Here is a 19332-nt window from a genome sequence, read left to right on the forward strand (position 1 = left end):
TGGTTACTGTCAAGGACTTCCTCCATGTCCTGCGTAGGAGTTTGAAGTGGTTCAGGGGGGTGAGCTCGCCCTAGATCCGAGAAACGACCGGTTCGAATCCTTTAATCCTTTTTGTAAGGGATTTGATACTTCCATAAGGGATTTGAATCTCCTTCTAAGTTCCTTATATTTTTTATCATTGTCTTGTCGGGGTAAAGATGAATCAATAAGTCCTTTGCCCCTGGTCTCTTGTGGAATAGCCGCAACCCCCACGTATTCACTTGCGTCCATCCAGGGAAGATATGTTGTAATGTTGTCCGAAGTGGGTGAATGTTGAAGAATGTGAGAGAATTCGTACACATGTACATATTAGAGGGGGGAGTGGGAAGGGGAAGGGAAGGAGGAAGGGGGAGTGAGGGAGGAGGAAGGGGAGATGGGGGAGGGGAGTGTATTGCTGAAAGTCACAGCACGATCTAATATAATGCCTAGTGCACCCTTCACGTGAACGTGTCTGACATAAAGAATACGGAAGCGAAGTATGTTGTTCTGTTGATATGAAACATGTGTGAGAAGATCCCTCCCTTATGTGAAGTGTCCTTTTGCAGTATTTTGAGTTTCTTCGGCTCCACCATTTTCCAAAAAAGAAAAAAAGAAAAAACAAAAAAGACTTGCTGTCGCCCTCGACACGTAAAGAAGGCATTCGTCTTTAGGCGCAGTGCCATCATGCCGTGGCTCTCGTTTCCCCCATAGTGCCAAGGAGAGGAAGAGGGGAAAGGGGAGGAGGGGGTTGAACGAGTGACCCTCAAGTTCTTACGAGTTCGCGCGAAGTCCAACCCCACCCCACGTGTAAGCCCCCCGGTCATGTTGTGACGCCCTTTTGTGATGTCAGGCGATGAGGATGATGATGGTATACTGTGCTCCCTGACGGAGGGCTCCACAGGACCTTGGCCGACCTCACCCTCGACGACGTCGTCCTCCAAGTCTCCTGACGAAGGGGGATGAGCCTGTACGGGGCCGCGAGGAGGTTCGCCGCGGGGCGTTGTCGACGATGCCACCCGAAGAGCCTTTGTCGAACAAGATTTCCGCAAAGGGCAGCTCCTTGATAACGGGACCTAAGGATCGTGGACTTGGTGAAAAAGCGTACAAGCACTCAACCTGTGTATGTGTGTGTGTGTGTATCGGTTACTGTAATGTCATCAAACTCGAACGGTAAACCTTGAAGCACAGGGCCACGCCCTTAGGAGCCTTCGAGAGAGACCTCACGATCTGCGAAGGTCCACTGAATCACGACGTGAAAGGAAGAAAAAAAAGGAAACTTCGAAGTAGACTTCGCCATGGCCTCCTACGACGAACTAACAGCTCGTCACCGATATTCCTACTCCTATGATGCCGAGTAAGGGTTTGTTCACCAAATTTAGTGGAAAGAAATCCCTTAGTGGAGACATCACGCTCAAGATTTTTCTTTCTTTTCCCAGCCGTGACCAAGGCTGTGCATTATTGTTAGTAGTAGTAGTAGTATTTGCTAGGTTTGGATTGCAGTGTTGTTTTGTGTAAAGTCACTGGTAAAAGCTTTTTCCTGGTTTTATTGATAATGAACGAAATTTGCAGACTCAAAAGATTCAACTGGGTGTGTGTGTGCGTTCTGGTTTTGTTCTTGACAATATTTTCCCAATTTTGCGGCAGCATTTACCATTAATTCTTAAATATTCTTCCTCATCCCATGCTCTTGCTTTTGGTGGAATATATACCACTGATTTTTTTTTTCTCTTTTCTTATTCATATTTTTCCTTTTCCACCTCCCACCCTTTTAATACTCATATTGATTTTCTCTTCCTCCCCTTCAATTACCACTTTTTTTTTATCATCATTCCCATTTTTCCGCCTCTGTCCCTCCGTCATTTGTCATACTTTCCCTGCAGCTCCCGGAACATCATTGTTTCTATTGAGTGTAATATCATCAAAACATGTCTGGTTCTATCTCCTTTAAATAATCATTTACCACCTGTGATCTTGCTGAGGGCAGTCCCTCCATATTAGTTTATATGATGGCGGTCAGGTTTGTTGATGAAGGCCGACTGGACTGAAGTGTATTATTGTTATTTTTGTTTTATTTTATTTGTGTATATGCGTGTGTGTGTGTGTGTGTGTGTGTGTGTGTGTGTGTGTGTGTGTGTGTGTATGTGTATGTGTTCTTTCGTCATACCTTTTGTCCCAAAACCTTGGGTTTCTAACTAAATTTTTTGAAAAGAAAGGAAGCCGGCTTTTACCCGTGACTGTACATATCAACGCTGACCTAGGTCGATGTTTTGCAATTTGTTTTAGAATTTTTTTTTGTTCATTTGTTCTACCAGAGGTGAACAAGTGTGTGTTCTTTGCATGTGCATGTAGCTTTATCATACCGCATGACGTCTGAGGACTGTAAGTAAACTAGTATAACGTAAAGAAAAAACAGGTTTAATTCTGTCATAAACTGGATTATCTTTAGTTATGAAAACAATGTCCATTGTCACAAATATGTGACGTCACCAAGTCACTTGACCAGAAGGCCCGCACACACACACACACACACACACACACACACACACACACACACACACACACACACACACACACACACACACAGTTACATGCACACACATGTACATACACACACTTATACTTACATGCACACATACGAACCCACGTACATACACACGCATGCACACATTCACACACGCGCGTACACAAACGTATATGTACACATATGAGAACACACACACATGCACACGTACATATACGTACACGTACACATACGCGCACACGCACACGAATATTGCTTTGTGAATCACCATTGTGAAATGTATCGATTAATAGATTTGGCGGTAGCCTTGGCTGCCCAGACTAGCTTACTATTTTTTTTTTTTTTTCTAATTTTGCTTTTGGTGGATTGACTGCCCCTTTAGTCGAGAAGATTATGATTATTTTTAGACACATTTTTGTGAAACTTGGGGCAACAGCATAACCGAATAAAGTCGTGGTGACTAATAATGTATATAAATCTTTACTTCCGCCATTTTGCGTGGCCCGCTGAATCATAAAGTTTAGGTAATGGAGAGATGAATATTTAAAGAGTGTCTGTTCCCAATCATCCGAACACATCGTTATAGTGACGGGCTGCACTGTAGACCCGCCAAAACAAGAGAAAATGTAAAATAGAAGTTTGACATAGACAAGGAGAGGACAGACATGTCGGTTGCATTTGTTGACGACATGACGTCATCAGTCTGTCTCTCTTCGTTCAACGTTAAACCAAATCGACGTTAGAAATTGACAGTTTTGAAAGTTTAGACATTGTAAATTTATAATATAACTTAATCACAGTGGAAAGCTATGATATTGTGACTAGCGGCATTGTAAAGTTTTAACGTTGTAAGTTGACATTGTAAGGTTATGGCATCGTAACTTCGACATTGTAAAGTTACGATATTATGACAAACGACTTTGTAAAGTTATGACGCTGTAACTTACGACATTGTAAGGTTATGATCATGCAACTTCGACACTACAAAGTTACGAAGTTGAAATTTACATTATAAAATTACCACGTCGTAAATTACGACATTGTAACTTACGACATGCTTTACGTGTCAACGTAGGTTATATGAAATTGCAATTTTGTTAAAAATTGGATTTGCATTCAACAGAATGATACACGGAAGAAATATCGTCAATTATTGAATATTCATCACATGTCCATACAAATACATTCCCCTCCCAGCAATAAAAGTTATTTTTATAAACGAAATTGTATAAATGCAGAAACAACGGAAGAGACATTTGCATAGCTCTCCCATAGCATGGGCCAGATTCGATTGTCTCCAATAGTTCATTATTGGATACATACTGACAAACCCTTGTATGGGTGTATATATATATATATAAGTGTATGTGTTCGTATATGAATATATGCATATATATATATATATATATATATATATATATATATGTGTGTGTGTGTGTGTGTGTGTGTTTGTGTTTGTGTATGTATACATGCATGGGTTTATACGTGTGTATGTATATATGTGTGCATGTGTGTGTATATATTTATGTGTACATATATACGTCAACGTCCTCAAATCAGCCTTAGAAAAGTGAACGCATGGGATTTTTCGGTCAATGTATTAACCACTATTTAACGCATTTTTCCTTAAATGCTAAACATTGCAACAAATGAACTGCACATTCTATGCACTTAGCATGTACACGTCAATAGCCGTACTATTGCTAATTATCGATGACCAAATACATAGAAAACGGCAGACATTTGGCCAAAACTCGCTAATATCAGCGGCTTTGTTGTAACTTACGACATTGAGAACAAGGCACGCGCGCACACACACACACACACACACACACACACACACACACACACACACACACACACACACACACACACACACACACAGTTGACTGAAGCCCGCGGAATTGATTAGTGGATTAGAGCGTCTGCGTGCCCCCGCAACTTGACTCTCGCGCCCGGAGTTCCCTTTGCTCACCGCAATTGCGCCGTGGACACGCACGCACGCACGCACTCACGCACGTCAGGCACGGCACTCCTCGGTGCCAGAGTGCTAAGCAGTGCCGGCACAGAACACGCACCTGCGATTGTGAAGTCGTTGTTTCATCTGAACCTTCTGGGTGTTTCTTCAAACGTAACAATCATTCTACACAATCATCTTCACCACCATCATCACCCTAGCTTCCAACACTCCCTAGTCCCCATACACACATACACACACACACACACACACACACACACACACACACACACACACACACACACACATACACACACACACACACATACTCCCAAAATCACTTTCAGTCTTTACACCAACACAGAACACCATATCACGTTACATTACGACCCCTTACCGCGTCACATGACATCACGACCTCCACCACGTTACGTGACGTCACAATATCACGACGTCACGACTTGAAATGCCACGTGACGTCACGACTTACCACGTCACATGAAGTCCTGATAACCACGTCACTTGACGTCACGAGGTTCATCACGCCCCTTGACATCAGGACCCACACCACACTACGTGACATCACGACCCCACCACGTCACATGACATCACGAACCCTACCACATCACGTGACGTCTCGGCCTCATCACACCACGGCACACGCGAATATCACCACTGTGCACCACCACAATGTCCAACGTATGCCACTTGTATAACACGGTCACGTGCTCTCTCTCTTTCTCTCCTCCCTCTCTTCGTATACCGTCACCCCACGTCACGCATTTGCACGTATCGTTACCACCACCCCCCTCTCTCTCTCTCTCTCTCTCTCTCTCTCTCTCTCTCTCTCTCTCTCTCTCTCTCTCTCTCTCTCCGTACACCGTCACTCCACGTCACGCACGGTGAAACCGACATTTGCACGTATCGTTACCCTCCCCCCCCCTCTCTCTCTCTCTCTCTCTCTCTCTCTCTCTCTCTCTCTCTCTCTCTCTCTCTCTCTCTCTCTCTCTCTCTCTTTCTCGTGTCAGGTCGTCAACGACTTCTGTCGTAGTAGAGATCAATGACCCAGGTCGTCGGCTTTTGTCCATCCGAAGTGGATTTCAGCAACCCACCCCGCCCCCTCCATCCACAGCTGCGGCGGCGGTGGAAGGGTCTGTGGCTGTGGAGGAGTCTGCTCCATAAAAAAGGCTTGACTCAATTAGGAACGGAGCCAAAAAAGTAGCCCTGATTTTTTTTTTTTTTTTTTTCATTCTGTAATCTAAGCGTTTGTATTTTTTTCTTTGTTTCGTATGTAGGTTTTTTCGTGTTTTTTTTTTCGTTTTTAGGAATTATTTTTTTGTGTGTACAGCCTATATTATTTATTTAATTATTTATATATTGAATATATGTGTGATTGTTCTTTGTCACTGAATGTGTGTATTCTTCCCAACCCAAAGGATGACACAAACTTGAACAAAATAAACTGGCTTAGCAAGAATAAAGACATAAAACTCACCCAACTGTGACTGGAGATCTCATATTCCAGTTAACTAATGTTTCATTTTTTATTTCATGTTTTAAATAGATTATAAAAAGAACAATGAAAAGTATATGTACACGTGTGTGCACTTGCGTGGAAGTCTCGGGGGGAAAGCAGCCCAGTTTGACATTTCCTGTCTCCAGATATCTCTCTCTCTCTCTCTCTCTCTCTCTCTCTCTCTCTCTCTCTCTCTCTCTCTCTCTCTCTCTCTCTCTCTCTTTCTCTCTCTTTCTCTGTGTGTGTGTGTGTGTGTGTGTGCCCGTGTCTTGCGTGTCCTTGCTCGACAAGCGCCACGCCTGGAGACTGGCGCCCTCCTCCTCCTCCTCCTCCTCCTCCTCCTCCTCCTCGTCCTCCTCGTCCTCCTCGTCCTCCTCCTCGTCCTCCTCCTCCTTCTCCCACTTCTCTTTCGTCCAACTTTATCCTCTTTTCTCTGTTCCATCTTTGCTTTTTGGCCCATTTTCCATTCATTCAGTGTGCGTATGTGTGTATATATGTATATATAAATTATATATATATATATATATATATATATATATATATATATATATATATATATGATTCTCCAGGCCAGGCCTGATCCCGCCTCCCACGTCTTCTCCATCACACATATTACACCTGGTGTCCTCTCCCTCAACGCTCCAACACCACCTCCAACAACTTATCGAAGGCCAGCCAGCCGGCCCTTGACAGCTCTTCACCGCCCATACCCCTTGAATACACGCGTTTAAGTTCCTTATCAAAACGTCGACCATCGTTTCAGTTCTCATGTCTTCCACTATCTCCCTCCCACCCACCAACCCCATCTCACCCGCCTACACGCCCATCAACCCCGCCCACGTCCAAACTCACACCCACCTAGTGCCTGAACACGCACCGTGAGGCTGGACCTCCATTCACCCACCAGCAACTCCAGCCCTAGTGACGTCATAGGAGCCCTAGTGACGTCATAGAAGCTCAAGTGACGTCAGAGAATCGACATAGCCGGGGGGAGGGGAGGGGGAGAGATCACTTAATCATAGGACCCCCGAAGAACCTCTTTTGAGTGATCGTTGTCAGCATCTTCAGGAGAGAACCCTTTGCATGCCTCCTGTATGGGTGAAAATCTTTAGCTCTGAAAGACCAATACAGGATCTCCTGTTTATCCCCTGGGGTAACGTACAACCTCTGTATCTCACCATGGTGGGTTGGGTGTGTACAAAGTAGGAATGCATAGGGAAGGAGAAAATAGAGTGAGAAAGAGAGGAGAAGAGAGAGGTAGGGAGGGAGAGGAGGACCCTGCGTCAGAAGTGAACGAATGGGGCCATTAATGGCTCTGCAGGTACCGAAACGGTTATGGGAGTCTGCAGCAGATGCCAGGCAGGCAGTCATGGGGGCGGAGTTTTAGTAGACAAGGAAGGGCTATGTTTACGGGAGATAGTGTTGTTGTTGTTGTTGTTGCGGGAGATAGTGTTGTTGTTGTTGCGGGAGATAGTGTCGTTGTTGTTTTTGTTGTAGCGGGAAAGGCGATATAGGAGCTAGTGAGGCTGTGTTTACGTGGGCGGCAGCGGCATTGGGCGTTGCGTCGGCGAGTTCGAGACACGATCTCCACTTCGGGCAAAACGAGGTGGAGGACGAAAATGGGGACATGAGGACTGGATCCCGCGGATATGAGGGGAATGAGGGGCCCTTTGGTTAAAATGGCATGACGGCAGCGAGGGGATGGAATGTCTGCCTAAAAGAATAATGGATGAAGAGAGTTGATGGTAAGAGTGGAGTGGTTGAATAGTTATCAACCTCAACAGAGCTACGTTTATATATCTTGTTGAGACTTTTGCTAGGGTGGAACAGAGGACTCCCTTTTTTTTCCTCGACTCATTTTTGAAAATGTATAAAAAGGAGAAAAATAATTCTTGAATCCGGACATAGACTCTGAAGTTAAATTGTTGGGTGGTACTAGGAGCTAACATATTCCATAAAGTGTGTGTGTGTGTGTGTGTGTGTGTGTGTGTGTGTGTGTGTGTGTGTGCGCGCTTGTGTTTGTATATTGTAGATTGAGCAAGGCAAAAAAACATGAAAATTTATCATCTTCCAGAAGGAAAACAAAGACAAAAGATAACAAAAAAAACAAATAGAAACGACGATCTTAGGGGAACTAAAACACATGGGAATAAAAAAACGAGACTGGAACAGCAACACAGGGGACTAAAACTGGAATTAAAAAGAAAAAAGAAAAAATGGCGCTCAGTAAAGGGGCACTGGAAAAGTCGGCGACCCGCCATTGGCCATCCTCCACCTTAAACGCATTACATCGAATCGCTCTTTACTGATCCCCCCACCCTCTCCCCCTCCCCTCTCCCTCCCCTTCAGTCCCCCACTCCTCCCTCTATCTCTCTCTTCCTGTCTCTGTCTCCCTCTCTCTATATCCCTCTCTGCCCCTGTCTCAGTCTCTCTTTCTATCTCTATCTCTATCTCTCTGTCCCTATCTCAGTTACTCCATATCTCTCTCTCCCTCTATCTCTATCTCCGGACAGACAACGATTGACGCATCTGTTATACTCTCTCACTTTGTGCTATTGCTCAATTGATATTTGATTATTGAAAAATCCAGGTCCAAACGAAAAAGAGTGATTAAGAAAATAAAACTTAATATACAGTTTGATTCGGATACACTACGTTGATATTTATCTCTACACTAATTCCTGGGGAAAAATTCACGAATGAATAGTTGCTAAAACTTTGAAGATGCCTAACCTGTATAATCGCCAAAATCTCGCAATAACCCGGTCACCTTGTACACATATTCGTGTAACAAAAGGTGCCGGACATCTAAGCACAGGGAAATTATACAGACTCTTACCGTAAACTTACCCCCTCGGCAGGAAGGAAGAAAAAAAAAAAAAAAGAAAAAAAATATGTCTGACCTGACCTTTCATAAGTACAGCGGAGGCCTAGTGACTCGAGCTAAATCAGATATTACTCAAATCTTACTAACCTTGAATATACTCAGAGACCATCTACATAGCTGATGGGTCTCACATATTAACCAAAAACACTAATTGCAACCAGCTAGAAATTCATAAGAACAGTTGCTCTTAAGCATTTCTAGAAAGAGGAGACCATTCCCCCCCTCCCAAGTGCGTCGCCTCACTCTTCACTTAACCTAGATTGAGTAGAGGTTTTTAAAGATAAACCCCCTCGAAATCTCACACAGCAAGACTGAGAACAAACCGAAAGAAGTAAGCACGGAATATCTGGGAAACATGACATCTCGTGTCCTCGCGACGCAGGCAGGCCTACAACCAGCGTGGCATTGACATATCTGATGTTTACACATACCTAGAAAACATGTGGGAGACTGCCATTCTCCCCTGAGGGTCGTGACATTGAGTGTCGATATACACAGAGAAACACATAGCAGTTAGGAATGAAATGTGGAAAAGGGGCAAAAAATGTGAAACATGATAATTCTAAGTAGTGTTTTTCTTAGGAAGACTGAGAGCAAGAAAAAGAATTGAGACAAAGACTGAGAAAGCGAGACTTCATACAAAGTCTGAGAGAGAGAGAGAGAGAGAGACTAAGAACAAGAGACTTGAGAATAAGACCGAAAGAGACTTGACAGAAAGAGATTGAGAAAGAGACTGAGATTGGCTTTTCTTCGTCGCCTGGAAGTCTCGGCCACCTCGGACGACCGTTGGAAAAAGAAAACGACAAAATTCAAAATTCAAATTTCGTGCCAACCGTCCTCAAACGATCGACTTCAGAAGAAGGCGCATTCCTCTTTCAGAAAACAAATGAATAGATGAATTAGTAAATCGATAGATCAATAAAAGTAATGAGTAAGTAAAAGTAATCAATAAAGAAGTAGATAAATGAATAAAAATAATGAATTAGTATAAAAGTAAATAAATAGGTAAATGAAAGTAATAAATAAATAGATGGGCGTAATAAGTAAAATAAAAAGAGTAAAAAAGCAAAATAGCAATTAGGTTAAGGAAATCAAATAAATATTTATAAATTGATAAATAAAACCAATGCATTAGATGCATGAATAAAGGATTAGATAGACTGGGAGATGCATCTGTGGCTGAATACCAGGGAGGTAGCCAAAGTCAGAAGGCATAAAATACATTCCCACCCATTCCATCCCCACATACTCCATTCCCATTCACCACCCCTCCCTTCCTCCCTCCCTCTTTTCTTGGCTCCTCCTGGATGACGGGTCATCCCTGCATCTCCCCCACTGCCCTGGGTCAGAAGTAATGCAGCAAGACACAGCACAGCTGAAGGCTGGCCGGCCAGGACGTGGTGGGTCACGCCACCACATTTCTGTCCCTGCTATTCTTGCGTTAGCCAGAATAAAATACTTCAACGTCAGCACTGGACCCTTGCCATGGACTCTGTAGAATCGCTTGACTTTAGCCAGGGTAAAATATGTAAAGATCCCTTTGCGTGCGCGTGTGTATGTGATATGTACAGTATAGTCAAATTAAGAATATCTCCTCTCTCTCTCTCTCTCCTCTCTCTCTCTCTCTCTCTCTCTCTCTCTCTCTCTCTTTCTTTCTCTCTTTCTCTACCATTTATTCCTTTATCTCCTCCTGTCTCCCTTTCCGTCTGCACGCTTCTCTTTTCTTTATTTTTCTTTCTTTTTATTTTTTTACCCGCTTCACGATTCAGAATATTTTCAGCTCTGTACTTTTCGAACGTTTGCTCCGACATTTTTCCCTCGTTATTTTCGGTGAGCGTTCGACTCACTCAGTCTTTCATTTCCTCGTTCACATTCTTTTTTCGTAATTTTTTCTCTTATTTCTTAATATTTTTTCTATCGTATCGTATTTTTATCTCATAATATCGTAACTGCTAGTCTCAGCGTCACCCCCTCCCCCTCCCTCCCACCCCCTCCACGGCTCTTCTTTCCTCCTCCCTGCCTCTCGCTGATATCTCCTGTCATTCCGGTCTGCTGTCTTTTACTGTCACTATCTCCAGGGCTCTCCATCCTCCATGGATATCTCCTCCACGTTTCCAGCCATGGAGACGTCTCCATAACGCCGTGAAATAAAATATGGAGGACAAAAGGATATCAAATGATTTCTGTTAAGTTCACTATGGGCCTGCCACACATTTTCCGCTAAATCTAGCAAAAGTCTTTGGAGCAGGATTGAGACTGTGAAGAACTACACAATCCTGCATGCTTATTTGATTTAATTTCACAAAATCGAAACCGTTTGACTTAAACGTTCTTACTTTTTGTATATAGAATTGTAAATATACAAATCCAGTTTCCATTTGATTTTTTTTATTCTTTATCAATTTATCTATATTATCTTCAGCATCGAGACAGGACTGCTTAGAAAATATGTCATATATTCTTTCTAACTTCTAGAATATTGATGGACCAATACGCTGATCACTAAGCAAAAGAATCTACTAAAAAGAAAAGAAAAGAAAAAATATATACACCATCAAGGAAGCGGACGAGTAGTGACGTCACAGGCGCCAGGAGTCTGCCCCCATCCCCCCCACTAGGGAGGAGGGATAGAAAGGGGAGGGGGAGGGGGGGCTAGGTTCATGGAGGAGTTGGGGAGGCGAACATTGATGTTCCCTTTTATACAGAGGGGGTGGGTGAGGGTGTGTGTAGATATTTTTTATTATTATTATCATTATTATTGTAGTTATTATTATTATCATTATTATTATTATTTTCATTATTATCTTTGTTACCATTCTCGTTTGAAAAGTAAGATATAAGCTAAAATTAGTAATGTAGATATTTAGGGTAAAACTATACTGTATATCTGTGGGTGTAATTATACAGTGTTCTTTCCTCCCCTTGTTAAAGGAGTTTCAAGTCATGACTTGACTCTTAGCTGGAGAAAAATACAAATCCCCAATTTCCTCCCTCTGCTCCCCTCAACCTTTGACAACACGTGTGGGAACTCGTTGACGTGATTCTTAACCCCCTTTCCTGATACACGAACACAAAGTAGTGCGAGAGAGATTTAAGAACCTCAAAAGTATGAAAAATAAATAAATAGATAAATAATTTCTCAGAGTAGAGTTTGGTCACCGAACGTAGAGTCCTACGTGACCGTGGTCCATAGGGGTGACACGAAACTCCTTAGATTGCTGAAAAAAGTCATCCTTGGCCTAGTTTCAGTTTAGGGACTAATCTTAAACGGCTCTCCTCTTCCCACCCCCCCTTCCTCCTCCTCCTCCTCCTCTCCCCCCTTCCTCATCCTCTCAACTCCCCCTCCCTACCACCCTCACCCCTCCAGGGCCATTTCCCCCCTTCTCCCTCTCATCGAGCCTTGGCAGTGACACACCACTGGTTTTGGACACAGATGAGGGAAACCACGTAGGCACTAGCCCGCCCGCACGCCCACCGGATCCCTCCCCTTGGGGGTGGAAGTAGATGGAGGAAAGGGGGGGATGGGGGTCGGGTTTGTAATGAAGACGTCGGTCGAGCGTTGATGGGGGCTTCTTTCTAATGTCTTTATTTATTTATTTATTTATTTGTATCTTTAGAAAAGTTTTGCTTTTCATTTCATCTGTTTCATCTGTTGTTCTTCCTCCATGCTTAGCTTATACGGAAAGGTTGACCACTTTTTTATACAAGATTGTAATGTGCATTTTGCATATCGTGTGTGTGTGTGAGTGTGTGTGTATATATATATACAGTATATATATATATATATATATATATGTATATATATATATATATATATATATATATATAATATATATACATATATATATATATAATATATATATACACACACACACACACACACACACAAAGACCAAGTGAATACACACACACACACACACAGCCGTATTTGCATGAGGTTGAGTAATTTTTTTCTGGCAAAAGAAAATATTTTTCAACCTCTGAAGAGAAAAATATAGAAATACAAATATGTACAAAAAGATGGTAGTGACAACAATCCTAAAGGACAACAATTACAATATTAAGACACAAACTGGCAACATGACAAATGACAGGTCCACACTCACAAACTGCCTCATGAATATCCCAGTGCTTATACACACAAACACAATATACGAGTATATGGGCTAAAAGTTTCGGGTTTGCAACTGTCCCATACTGTGTACTGGTGTATATGTGTATCAGTGTACTTTGAGCGACCCTCTTTTTTTTTTTTTTTTTTTTTTTTTTTTTTTTTTTTTTTTTTTTTTTTTTTTTGTCACTCATAAAATTTTCGTCTTTTTTTCTTTCAGTTTCGACGACAGCAGTAGTCTGAGTTCGGGGGTGAGCGATACGATGAACGATGAGGTCCTATCGTCATCATTGTCGTCGGATCATCCCAGCCTTGGCAAGGTAAGAACAACGTCTATTATTCAGCTATTTATTCATTCATTTATCTATTATTGAATTTCCTTATTAGTATTCATTTTACTTTTTCCAAATTTTCGTAATCAACCATATATAGGCATCAAGAATTAATTGATAATTTAGATTTTTTTGTCTTATGTATCTGTAGAAAAGTTAGTCGTATATTTGCTTTGTGACCATATTTCCAAATGCCCTTAATTGGTTGAGCCGTAGACATAGTCAACGAAGGTTACACGAGCTTTAAAAAGAAAAATGAAAGCCTGGAAGATCAAAGACTCTTTGTAACATGAAAGAACTCTACCTCGACCGAAAGGATATTACATCCCCTCCCCTCCTTTTGTCTAACCCCCCCCCACCTCCCTCTTCACCCCACGACCTCCCTCTCCACCCACAGGGGCAGCAGCAAGGTCGCAGTGCCAAGGAGGTCAGCCTCAAGCTGCCCGTCGGTCTCGGCGGGTCCTCCTCCAGGAAGGTGCCCATGGGCGTCGACCCTTCGGGAGCTTATAGGGTTGTGTCCTCCAAGGCACACGTCAAGAAGACTGAGAGTGCACAGCAGACCGAAAACAGTGCCTTCAAGTGAGTAGACACACTTGTTAACTCGTAAGAAATATGACTCGGGATAAGTGAAGGGAACTTTAGTGTCACATATTATTGTTTATTGTTGTTGACACCCCTCTTCTCCCTTTTTCAGGCAAATTTCAAACACCCAATGGAAGAAGTACGTCGAGAACGGCAAGAGCAGCCTGGAGAGATCGGCGAGGGACCTCCAGCGGGGAGTAGATCCTCTGGCAGGATCGCGAAGACAAGACCAGAAGAAGAACCTGGCCTCTCCCCAGACGAGTCTCCCCAGCAGCCCTGCCCTCAGCGGCTCTCAGGGTCTGTCGAGCCCTTCTGCAGGAGGACCTCGCAAGTTGGACAAGAAGGGCGCCGGAGGGGAGAGGCGTCGAGGGGAGAGTGAGAGAAGCAGTGGGCGTGACAAGTCGATGGTGAACGTTCCCCAGCAGGTGAATGGCGACTCGAAGAAGATCGTGAACCCGAAGATGGCTCCCAGCAACTTCGGGTACAACGGTAAGAGGACCACGGCCTCCGGGAGCGTTCCGGCGAGCAACAGCGGGAACAAGGCGGGAGGATCCGGTGTCAAGCCCGGTAGGGACGCCGATCTCGCCAACCTCCCAAGAAGGGAAGGATCTAGTCATAGTCTGGAGAGGCCCCGGACGAAATTGAAGGTCTCCGGAGGCACGCAGACGACGAGCGACCTCCAGTACATGCCTGCTGGAGTGCACAGCGACGGGGAGTACTCCTCCAATTCCCTGGGAAGGAAGTACCAGCTCAAATCTTACTCCCTGAATGGTCCAGTTGCGGCACAGCTGTCTCAGAGCGTCCGTGAGAGGATCATGCAGTCCCCGTACAGCAAAGTCAACGTCGGGGACTTCAACATCTACAGTTCCGGGTACTACCGGGAACGGAGTCCCCGGATGAAACCGACGGACGGGTCGCTCAGCGACTCTCCCTACTCGAACTACGCCGAGCTTCAGTACTCGGGTAGTCCTTACAGTAGTCCGTACACCTGGGTCACCAGGAACAACTACTCGGGTTCTGTGGCGTCCGCTCCAACGCGGTAAGTACCCCCTTCAACCAAAAATTTTGGGCGGGAAAACGTGTAAATCTGGTCATATTCACCTTTTTTTTCAATTCTTTTGATCACTAATGTCTTATGTTCATCAAAGTGAAGTGTATATGCCAAAGCTTGACCTTTCTGACATGCTGTAACCCCCGCCCCAGTACAGCTGATCATAATCGTCGTGCCGAACCTTGCTGACACGCAATCCGAACGCTCAATTGAATCACTGTCCCCGTGTTCTAAGAGATAGGACGTGCGTCCTATACGATCTCACTTCTCAAGACGCGAGCGCGTCTCACATGACGTCAAATCATCACATGCGCGCACGCATCACCCAAATCGCACGCATTCGCGCATTCCTATGATTTGCTCATCACCACCATTTGCCCCCCCCCACTTTCCACCATTCTACCCACAATGCCGCGCGGCCTGCCAGGCAGCTTTTCAGACAAAAGTCAGAAACGTCATCTCATGGTTGCAAAGTGTTGCAAGGTTGAGCACTGCTGAACGTGGCCACGTGTCTGTCACGCCACACGCGTGTCACGCACTTCGCACTAACCACCCACCCCCCCTCCACCCTCGCTTCCATCTTTCCTCGTGACCTGCCTTCTTTTCGCCCTCCTCCTCCTCCTCCTCCTCCTCCTCCTCCTCCTCCTCCTTTTGCTACCGTTCCGCCTTTTTTCTACCTTCCCCATGTTCACCTCTTTCCTCCCCACCCTTCCCCATTCATGTTTCCCTCTTCCTTTGGCTGCTGGTCTTTATCTTCCACCCCGTCCTCATCCATATTTAGCTCTTTTCCCTGCTACTCTTTCTTCCACTCCTTCCTTGTCCATGTTTCGTCCCTCCTTTCGCTGCTGCTCCAAAGCCTCCCACCCCATTCCTCCTCCTCCTCCTTCTTCTCCCTGTTCCTCGTCCTCCACGCGCCGCCGGCTGGCCCTCATCACACCCCGCCTCCTCCCGCAGGCCGCTCGGGGGCAGTCTGACGGAGGCTGAGAGCATGGAGAGCATAAGTTCGAGCGCCTCGAGCGTTGCTGCTCAGATTCAACACGCGCGGGCCACGAGCCTGACTCAGGCCCGGCTCCTCATGCACCAGAGGGAACTATCCTCCTCCCCTTCACCCCGCCTCGCACGCTCTAACAGTGTTAGGTACGTACTCACTCACCCAGTGCCACCTAAGGTCACCCTCAGGTGGCACTCCTCACTCACCTGAGCACCCACCCGAGCTGCTTCCACCTGCACTCGACCGTGACCCCCCTCACCGCCAGGTAATCCTCAAATCTCGGACGTGACAGTGTCCGGAGGACCAAGCCAGCACCTTCAGGTGTAGGTCCCAGGAACCGTGTGTACAGTAAATAACAGGTGTTGACATAACCTTATACCCTACACCTTAACAACCCTCCTCCTTCCCAATAGAGGGGATGTACCCCTTTCCCCTCTCCCCCCCAGACCCTCCTCCTCCTTCTTGTCGTGCCCCTGGCGACTAAGCCCGGCTCGCGTGTTGTGCCCTTCAGGGTCGAGCTTGCCTGACGAAGTCGCTGAAGGCTGACGATCCTCACCCAGTTCGATAAAGGGGGGTTCCCTCCACATGAGGCTGCAAGTGAGGAAGGGTGATGCCTCCCTCTCCCCCCTCACACCCTAAAATAAAAATCTATTTCAAACGAAAAGGAAATTATCCTTACATGAATCTTTGTATTCATGGCAATTGGCTAAAATTTGATCAGAACTGGGTGCTTAATATACTAATGTACATAGCCCACATTCTTCTTTATTTGTTTATTTATTTTTGTTGTATGTTTTACTTCTGGAAACCATGATCCTTACCATTGTCAGAACTTAACCCTTTTAGAATAACCGTGTTATTTTCCAAAAATAGATGGAAATACACACGAGACAAAATATATGGTGAACTGACATGTGTACATTTGAATGTTTCTTCTTCTTCCTCTTCTTCTTCCTTTTCTTCTTTTACTTCTTCTTCTTCTTCTTCCTTTTCTTCTTCTTCTTCCCCGATCAGTGTTTCTGCATTACATAGGGACTTTGAGGAGACCCAGTGTCCCGTGCATATATTTTGATTATTATTATTATTGTTATTTATTATTATTAATTATTATTATTATTATTATTATTATTATTATTATTATTATTATTATTATTATTAATTATTATTACCTGTTAAGTTAACCTGCATAGGATCCCTGACACTTTGCATTTACACAAGTGTTTCGGCAGTCTACGAAAATTAAGTCACGATGAATGCAAGGAGAATTTTGTATCCCTGTATAACCTCATGTTTCGACTTGAACTACGGTCACCACATGTCACTTGTGAAAAAAAATTGTAAAGAGAATTTACAGCAAAATTCTTCTGTCTTAGTGCATCTAGCATATTTCAAAGCCTAGTTTACATTGAAAAAGTTAGTGTTTTTTTTTATAAATATTGGTTTTAAACTTTATGTTAACATGATAGTGCAACTATCATAATTCGTAGCCTAGTTTACTTTGGATTTTTATTGGTGTTAAACTTTATGTTAACATGATGTGAATGCTCCTATTTATGGATTGTTGTTTACATTTAATATTTATGGTCCCTGACAGGGACCGATTAAACATGGCAAAAGAAACAAACAGGAACCGTGGACTGGAAAATAATAGTGAAAAAGTAATATATTACTATATAACATGAAGGAAAAGCCAATAGAAATAGCAGGAATCAGAGGAACAAACAAATACTTATATGAGACAATAGAAGACAAAAATTATGCAATCTACACAATAGAGAAGCGATAGAAAAATGCAAAAGCTAGCGAATATAACTCGCTCTATGATCATAATGAGAAGTTGAAACAAAATGTGTAAAAATATTTTAAAAGCGTGGTAACCAGCAGTACTACATGCAAGCAGCGTAAAAAACTTCTCAGAAAGAGAAATAGAACATAAAATTTTAGAATGGAGCATGCGGAAAGATCTTGGGAGCACCTAAATATGCAGCAATAGAAACACCAAGTCCAAGAGGATGTAGGAATATCTGATATGAAAACAAGGATAACTGAAGGGAGACTAAAATACATAAAAAGCATAATAGAGAGAGACTGGTTTCTTAAAGAATATACGGGAGGATGCAGAGGAAGATACTGACAGTAAATGAAACAAAATAACACTAAAATATATGAGGAAAATTATGTAACAACACAAGAGCTAAAAAAAAACATGAAAGTGAAATAAATAAATAAAATAAAAGCAAGAAGCCACACAAAATGGAAAGAGGAAGTGGAAAAGAAGACTGAAGATATATAAGGAATGGAAAGTAGAAATAAAGAAGGAAAATTGCTATGATAATAGACCAGAGTCAATAATATGGTATAGAGCAAGAAGTAACATCTTCATCTTGCCACTACAGAAAAGAATAAATCACGAGGAGGAAAAGAGAATATGCAAACTGTGCAACAGTAAGGAGGAGGAAGACCTATTACATAATACAGTGCAAGGAACTAGAAGAACAAAGTAGTGAAATTAGAGAGTTAAATAGAAACAAAAACAACAATGAATTAACAGTAGGGGGAATTCTTAATCAAGAGAACAAATTTAGAAGTTAAAATAGAAGATTGATACAAACTATGGAAAGCAAGAGAGAAGAAGATGAAGGAACTGGAAGGTGTATAAACAGAAAAAACAAAGCAAAGCACTTCTCAGAGTTGTAAATAGCTTACATATAGAGGTATCCCATTATAAAGGCAAAGCACCTCGAACCTGAACAACATTCTTTTTATTTTGGCTTCCTGAATACTGGAGATATGGGAAAGAGGGTGGGACTGCCAAAATTGTCCAGTAAGTCTCCAAGGCAAATAAGATGAGTTGATAATGGCCTGTCTTTGTGTTATATAGTGTATGCTATATCTCCAAAATGGCAGGCCAACATTTGCTTGGACACATTGATACCTTTGATCCTTCCACAGGATTTCACAAGTTATTCGGAGAGGCTAGAGCAATATTTCAGTGCAAATGAGATTGGGACTCATGCTGAAGATGTAAGTGAAGCTGTGATTGATGTAGCTAAGAAAAAGAAGGTTGCTGTTCCTCTTATTGTCCTAGGAAAAGATGCCTACCAGCTACTTCAAGATTTATGCAATCCAGTGCTACCTGAGGACAAAACATGTGAGATTAAAGATTTATTAAAGGTTCAATATCAACCAAAAAGGCTTTACATCGCTGAAACTTCAAATTTCATCGATGTGTACAGGATACCAATGAAACCATTGCAGAATATAGTGTCGGGCTTCAACACATGTTTTTCACTTGTGATTTTGGCCAGTTCCTTGCACAAGCCTTGAGAGACCAATTTGTTAGTGGAATTTGAAGTACTGAGACAC

At 43.3% G+C, this 19332-nt stretch overlaps 1 protein-coding gene across 9 annotated transcripts in view; it reads left to right on the top strand.

Annotated features, from left to right (window-relative positions):
- The window catches only part of LOC143033284 (uncharacterized), a 411149-nt gene that overhangs the window by 358382 nt on the left and 33435 nt on the right, over positions 1–19332 (top strand). For 8 of the 9 annotated variants that reach the window (XM_076198545.1, XM_076198540.1, XM_076198543.1 and 5 more), the window contains 4 exons: positions 13231–13330; positions 13740–13921; positions 14037–14963; positions 15930–16112. In XM_076198545.1, the coding sequence (XP_076054660.1) occupies positions 13231–13330; positions 13740–13921; positions 14037–14963; positions 15930–16112 (1392 nt within the window). The remainder of the gene's footprint in view (positions 1–13230; positions 13331–13739; positions 13922–14036; positions 14964–15929; positions 16113–19332) is intronic. The other variant, XM_076198544.1, reaches the window with a different exon arrangement.

This window comes from Oratosquilla oratoria, chromosome 15 (genome assembly GCF_046742065.1).
Source record: "Oratosquilla oratoria isolate Oo_2021 chromosome 15, ASM4674206v1, whole genome shotgun sequence".
In the NCBI taxonomy this organism is placed as follows: domain Eukaryota; kingdom Metazoa; phylum Arthropoda; class Malacostraca; order Stomatopoda; family Squillidae; genus Oratosquilla; species Oratosquilla oratoria.